This window comes from Mus pahari, chromosome 3, assembly GCF_900095145.1.
Source record: "Mus pahari chromosome 3, PAHARI_EIJ_v1.1, whole genome shotgun sequence".
NCBI lineage: Eukaryota > Metazoa > Chordata > Mammalia > Rodentia > Muridae > Mus > Mus pahari.
Genome location: NC_034592.1, coordinates 72,339,713 through 72,347,886, shown reverse-complemented (window position 1 = coordinate 72,347,886; position 8,174 = coordinate 72,339,713). Strand labels below are relative to the sequence as shown.

At 33.9% G+C, this 8,174-nt stretch overlaps 1 protein-coding gene across 1 annotated transcript; it reads right to left on the bottom strand.

Moving 5' to 3' along the window:
- Positions 1-4,592: 4,592 nt before the first annotated feature.
- On the bottom strand, positions 4,593-5,558 carry LOC110319173 (olfactory receptor 10AG1-like). The gene has a single exon (XM_021194618.1). It carries the CDS (start codon positions 5,514-5,516, stop codon positions 4,593-4,595), a length of 924 nt encoding a protein of 307 aa, XP_021050277.1. The 5' UTR covers positions 5,517-5,558.
- Between the last annotated feature and the right edge of the window lie 2,616 nt (positions 5,559-8,174).

Sequence of the window (8,174 nt, the reverse complement as noted above, 5' to 3'; positions counted from 1 at the left end):
TGGAGCATGTGTCCTTATTAACAGTTGGAAGATCTTCTGGGCATATGCCCAGAAGAGGTATTGCTGGGTCCTCAGGTAGGACTATGTCCAATTTTCTGAGGAACCGCCAGACTGATTTCCAGAGTGATTGTACAAGCTTGCAATCCCACCAGCAATGGAGGAGTGTTCCTCTTTCTCCATGTCCTCCCCAGCATCTGCTGTCACCTGAATTTTTAATCTTAGCCATTCTGACTGGAGTGAAATGGAATCTCTGGGTTGTTTTCATTTCCATTTCCCTGATGACTAAGGATATTGACCATTTTTTTTTCAGATATTTCTCAGCCAGTTGCTATCCCTCAGCTGAGAATTCTTTGTTTAGCTTTGTACCCCATTTTTTAATGGGGTTATTTGAATTTCTGGAGTCCAGCTTCCTGAGCTCTTTGTATATTGGATATTAGTCCTGTATTAGATTTAGGATTGGTAAAAATCCTTTCCCAATCTGTTGATGACCTTTTTGTCTTGTTGACACTGTCTTTTGCCTTACAGAAGCTTTGCAGTTTTATGAGGTCCCATTTGTCAATTCTTGATTTTAAGAGGTCCCATTTGTCAATTCTTGATTTTAAGCACAAGCCATTGGTGTTCTGTTTAGATTTTTTTCCCTGTGCCCATATCTTCGAGGTTTTTCCCCACTTTCTCCTCTATAAGTTTCAGTGTCTCTGGTTTTGTGCAGAGGTCTTTGATCCACTTAGTCTTGAGCTTTGTACAAGGAGATAAGAATGGATCAATTCTCATTCTTCTATATGATAGCCACCAGTTGTGACAGCACCATTTGTTGAAAATTCTGTCTTTTTTCTACTGGATGATTTTAGCTCCCTTGTCAAAAATCAAGTGACCATAGTTGTGTGGATTCATTTCTGGATCTTCAATTCTATTCCATTGATCTACCTGTTGGTTGATGTAACAGTATCATGTATTTTTTTTTTTTTTTTATCACAATTGCTCTGTAGTACAGCTTAAGGTCAGGCATGGTTATTCCACCAGAGGTTCTTTTATTGTTGAGAATGGTTTTTGCTATCCTAGGTATTTTATTATTCCAGATGAATTTGCAAATCTCCCTTTCTAACTCTGTGAAGAATTGAGTGGGAATTTTGATGGGGATTGCATTGAATCTGTAGATTTCTTTTGACAGGATGGTCATTTTGACTATGTTAGTGCTGCCAATCTATGAGCATGGGAGATCTTTCCATCTTCTGAGATCGTCTTCAATTTCTTTCTTTAGGGATTTGAAATTCTTATCATACAGATCTTTCATTTCCTTAGTTAGAGTCACACCAATGTATTTTATATTATTTGTTACTATTGTAAAGGGTGTTGTTTCCCTAATTTCTTTCTCATCTTGTCTGTCCTTCTTGTAGAGGAAGGCCACTGATTTATTTCAGTTAATTTTATATCTGTCTACTGCCCTGAAGCTGTTTACCAGGTTTAGGACTTCTCTGGTGGACATTTTAGGGTTTCACTCTCCCTTTTTCAAATAATATTTTAATTAGATATTTTCTTTATTTACATTTCAAATGTTGTCCCTTTCCTGGTTTCTCCTCTGAATCATCCCTATTCCATTCCTCCTTAGCCTGCTCACTAACCCACCCATTCCCAGTTCCCTGTCTTAGGATTCTCATACACTGGGGCACAGAGCCTTCTCAGGACCAAGACTTCTCCTCACATTGATGACCAACTAGGCTATCCTCTGATACATATGCAGCCAGAGACATGGGTCCTTCCATGTGTATTCTTTGTTTGGTGGTTTAGTCACTGGGAGCTCAGGGGATACTGGTTGGTTCATCATGTTCTTACTCCTATGGGGTTGCTAACTCCTTCAGCTCCTTTGGTCCTCTCTCTAGCTTCTCCATTGTGGACTTTGTGGTCAGTCTGATGATTGACTGAGAGCATCCACCTCTGTATTTGTCAGGCACTGGCATAGGCTCTCAGGAGACAGCTATATCAGGCTCCTGCCAGCAAGCACTTGTTGGCATCCAGAATAGTGTCTGAGTTTGGTGACTGTATATGTGATTGATTCCCAGGTAGGGCAGTCTCTGGACAGTCTTTCCTTCAGTTTATGCTCCACACTTTATCTCTGTATCTCCTCACATGGGTATTTCATTTCTGCTTCTAAGAAGGACCGAATTATCCATACTTTGGTCTTCCTTTTTAATGAGCTTCATTTGGACTGTGAATTGTATCTTGGGTATTCTGAGCTTCTGACCTAATATCCACTTATCACTGAGTGTATATACCATATGTGTTTTTTTGTGTGATTGTGTTTCCTTATTCAGGATGATATTCTCTAGTTCCATTAATTTGCTCAAGAATTTCATGAATTCATTTTTTTTAATAGCTGAGTTATATGTGTAAATGTACCACATTTTCTGTTGAGGGACGTATAGGTTCTTTCCAACTTCTGGCTACTATATATAAGGCTGTTATGAGCATAGTGGAACATATGTCCTTATTCCGGATATAGGATTACTACTGTATATTTATAAACAATTTTGTCTTATTTTTAAAACATTGACTTTCTCCTGAAATAAATACTCATGCACAAATTTTGAATTACTTATATAAACCATTGTGGTCCTATTCATATAATCTTGTGTAGGGGATTGTGTGTGATAGATACAGATGTTTGTATATGTGTGTACAAAGTGTCACTTTCAATCATGCTTCAGCTCATTGTTTTTATTTTTTATTTAAAAATGCTTTTTTCTACAAAATATATGTCATACTATTTCTGTCTTTTCTATCCTTCCCATTTTCTTCATATTATTTTCAGTTTCTCTTTAACTCCATTCCGGTGTAGCTCCATTTATTTTATGCCTCTCATAAAAACAAAACAAAACAAAACAATACAAAACACATCCAAAACCAAAAAACCATAAAAACAAAACAATACCACAAAACAGCCTACCTGAAGGCACAAGAATCAGAGATTAACACATACACACAATGAGGAATTTAATGAAAATACTAACCTGAAAAATATATATCAAGAGAACACAGTTAAAGATGACTGCACACTCTGTTCATTCTACCTCACTCTCTGTAAATTCACTGTGGCCCTCACTCTAAGCTTTCTTCCACAGTGTTTTATCTTGTCCATAATTGAATTAATCATATAGTATTCCTGTCAAAACTGATTTGAATCTTTTCTCTTTTTTATTTGGACAATATTTTGTGGGATAGCTTTAAACATTTCAATTCAAAATTTCATTTTGAGTGAAGTCTTAGAAGGAAATATAAGTTTGAATCAGAACAGTTGAAAATATTATTTACCACTCTGGTATATTAAAATATTATCATGAATGAAGAGAATTAAGTAATGTAAATTACCATATGAAATAATTTATGATTAAATTAAAGATAAAAGTTCTGAAATGTGTAACAGATATGAATCTAGAGCTAATACTTTATATTCTTGAGCAATATTTTAACACAATATGACATTTTTATTACTCAGTATGTATCATGGAGTCTAGGATATAGAAAAAATGTTTCTACCGTAAGAATGTTTATATTTCAGTTGTTGATAAAATTAAGCACAGAGATCTATTGTGAGACAAGTCAAGGTGCAGTTCTTTGACTTTTCTGATTGTTGAATAAAGTAATAAAACTTATCTCTGTCACTGTCTCTGTCTCTGTCAGTCTATGATTTTCTCTTCCCCCCCTCATATATATATATATATATATATATATATATATACATATATGTAAAGATAAAGTGTGTATGCATGTACATATATTAATCTAACATAATTAAAATATAACATTCAAATAATATATTGCATTTACATAGTTTAATTTGAAATATTTGGTACATTGCACTTCTAAACAGATTGCTAAATCAAATACAAAAGTTTTAATAGAAATATAAGAAAGTAAGAGCATGAACAAATACATTTTTGAAAAGACTATGGACTGTAGGAGTACAGAGAAATGGAGAACAAGAGATCAGAGGTCAAGCAAAAAGTGACGTCCATTTTTAACATCAAATTTCTTCTTCTAAAATAAGATATTTGAAACATGATCCCTATGTGTTATAATGGAAATGAAGACCAACCAAATACTCACAAAACAAAAAGGCAGAGTACAAACCTATGCCTACATACAGTAATGTGTGGATAAACATCAGAGGTCAGAGACATATAGCTCCTAACCAATGAAATCAACAATAACAAAAACTTGGAAAACAGCAGCCACATTAAATCCAAATATATGAACAGAAGACAGAAAATCCTATGAGGACTAAGAAGTTTAGACAAAGCTCATTTTAACAAGTGACCCCAATGTTTAGGGATATAATACAATTAACTGTCTTACACTAAGTTGAACCAGTAACCTAGAAATACAGTAGGTAAAAATCTGTGCATAGATAGATATGAAAAGTAATATATTTACATTGACTTAGTTAATTTTTATATCCAATATACCCAATATAATTAAATCAATAAAAGAGTGTCTCTTAAACAATGCACTTTGTTATTCAAATACCCAGTGTAAGACTATGCATTAAGATTTGCAGCACCAAGCTTGAATTTTCAATTCTATGCACCTGTATTTTTCTATTTTAAGGTTTCCCACCATATCAGTAACTTATTGTGTAATTTTCTCAGTGCCATCATAATATCTTTGTTCCTCAGAGTGTATATAATAGGATTCAAAGCTGGGATCAAAACGGTGTAGAAAAGAGACAGCAGCTTCCCCATTCCTTCTGACTGACTTTGTTTGGGCTGTAAGTANGTAATGCTTNCTGTTCCATANAACAAGACTACAACTATCAGGTGGGANGAGCAGGTGGAAAAAGCCTTGGCCATCCCTTTGGCTGAAGACAGTTTCATAATGTTGCANATAATTTTGATGTAGGAGATAATGATTAGCAGAAATGGAACCATAACAAACACCACTGCAACAACATACACTGCAACTGTATTCATAAAGGTGTCACCACAAGCGAGCTTGAGAAGTGGGGGGATGTCACAAAAGAAGTGATCTATTCTGTTAGAAGCACAAAAGTGAAGAGAGAATATCTGGTAGGTCTGCCCAATTTCTACTGGAATCCCACTGATCCAGGAGACAGCTACCAGCTGTAAACACACCTTATTCTTCATAAGTAAAGTATATTGTAGAGGATGGCAGATAGCCACATAACGATCATAGGCCATANCTGCTAGCAAGAGGCACTCTGTGCCTCCCAACATNAGGACNAAATACATTTGTGTTGCACAGGCAAACACAGAAATGTTNCCTTTTAGGGTATATAGATCCATAAGCATTCTTGGGATAGTAGCTGTTACATAACAGATTTCCAAAAAGGAAAAGTTGCTAAGGAAAAAATACATAGGAGTCTGGAGAGTAGGGTCAGTTTTTGCTAACACTATNATAATGCTGTTGCACAANAGAATNGTCANATACATGANCAAAAATATCATAAANAGCANCCACNGCAAATTAGGAACATTAGAAAATCCAAGAAGAATAAATTCCATCAGTGTGGAGGCATTCAATTTTTCTTGTTTGAATAGATCTTCATCTGCAGAAGTGGTAAATTTGAAATAGATAATTTAATTGCATTTTGAAAAAATTTAATTCTTAAGATAACTGAATCAGATGCATGTGTGCCACATGATATGTTAAGTCTCCATTCACCTAACTCAGATTCTTATCAGAGTTGACGCTTCAAAAATCATTGAATATTTCGTTTAAGTCAATTTAATACATAAATATATTTCACTGAAGTATGTATTGAGATATATATTGTATATGTATATGTATATGATATATATTATGTTGTATATAATATATATGAATAATATATATATGTTGTAATTTACTAGTGTATATTATGGACAAACATTATTTACCACTGAGAGATGATTATGTTACACCATTTTCATACATTTTCTGTGTTTGTGATATTTTTCTTACTATTCTGTCTTCTCTTCTGCAAAGAATTTTACCTTGCAAGTTTTTGTAACTGCTCATTCAAAATGAGTTTTTAAGTCTTTGTTTTAATATTTCAATGATAGTCAATATTCTGAAGATGCTATTTTCTGATTAAAAGATCATTTATTATGATGATAATTTTTATCTTTTTATTCTCAATTATGTCACGTATGGAAACCTTAGCCTCAGCACACTGCTCAACAAACTTTTCCACTAACAGCTCTTATCCATGGTATGAAAATTTTAGTCCAGGCAGGACACACAACAGAGGGTTATAGAACTTTCCTGTTCAAAGAGACTTACAATCATTTGATAGCTATGTAAAAAACAAATAAAATATTTGTTATATAATTAACTTTATGTCAATAAACATAAGCTGTTTTTATACTATATTTTTGTGGTGTTCTTCATGTGAATTTGTTCTCTATGATTTTTCTCTAAAATACTGAAAACTTCTAGTATATATTCCTTTTATTAGTAATAGATTTAAGACAATGTCAAACACAATAGTTGCACTATTAATGTCACTACTATTATTTGAAATAAGAAATTTCAATTCACAATTAAGAAATTGAATAAATACAAGTAACCATACTAAGTAATTATATATGTTAAGATGATATCCTCATGATTTATGTTTTTTTGTTTCATCATTTTTGATGTTCAAATTGAAAAGTATTCTAAATAATACCCCTTAGCAACACAATTAAATATTACCTTCATAGAACTTCATCAAGTTGCTTATGAAAATACAAATGGCTTTTAGTCTATGACTTAACAAACCATCCTCAGGAATATACTTCCCCAACAAAAAGTAATCCCTGGCTTTGTGCACTCAGTACTACTAAAGTAGAAATATACTACCCCTGGGGACTACCTTGGCTCATGTGTCAATGTAATTTTTAGTAGACACTCAGATGGTAATTGTTCTGGCTTTATTTCCGAGCCAGGATTTCTAAATGGTCACATCACTGTCATCGATGCTTGTTAACATAGAAGACTCTCCCTTTCTAGAGAGTTCCTCTGAAAGTGAAATAGTAATTAATTACTTAGTTTTACTTAGTAGAAGGTGATGCACTATTTCAATCTCTAACAGTTGAGGATTGCAGTGGCATGACATTGTTTCCTTTATGATTCTCCTGACTCAAAGTAAAGACACCTTGTCCTAAAGGACGTTGAGCCATGTATTCTGTCCTACACACTGAGCTCTCTGTCTTCCATGTTTAGAGGAACATAAACCATTTTCAGAAGTAGAATTCATAATCCTAAATTGACTTTTAAAAATGTAAGTATAAACACCAGTATGGTCTTTAACAAAATTATTAGATATTTTTAAGTGTTTATGGATCACACCTTAAACACAACATAATCACTCGGCAATTGTCTCATGAGAGCAGTAACATTTTTTTCATTCATCCTGCTTACATTTTTATGGCTGTTTGAGAGTTTTTTAATGAAATCTCATTGTCTTTATTTTCTGAATCCTGCTTCGTTTTACAACAAAATGCTTGCCAAGTACTGTACCTCCATACATGTTTTATCAAAGTATGAATTCTGGTTTATTCTATATTATCACAAAATTACCAACTAAATATTTTGTGATTCACTTATTTATCACAATACTAGAAATTATTCCAGAAACTAAAATGTTGCATTGCCTATGCCAGTTATTGTCAATCAAATAAATTATCCTACAGTTACAATGTAGTACAGTTGTGAGGCCAATAGTTAGGAATTTTGGTTCTACAATTTCCTAGACAACAATCATCATGACATAGACAATTGGAACTCAAAGTAAGAGTTGAAAAACAACAACTTCATATGAAAATACATAGGTTTCTCATATGTATATGCTTGGATGCTTACCTGCATTATGTGTTCCTGCATAATGTGTGTGTGTATGTGTGTGTGTGTGAGTGTGAGTGTGAGTGTGTGTGTGTGTGTGTGTGTGTGAAGGCAATAGTTATATGGTTAGAAGTTTCAAGAGTCAGTTCTCTCCTTCCTCTTGTTAAGGAAAGGTCTTTTCTTTCTGCTGCTTCAGGTATACTTCCGGTTAGCTGACCAGTGAACATCAAGTTCTTCTCTTTGCCTCCCATCTCAGTGTAGGAATGCTAGGATTACAGAGGCACATCACTGATTCTAGTTATTCTAAAGGCTCAGGGAATCAAACCCAAGATATTAGGCTTATAAGGCAAGCACTT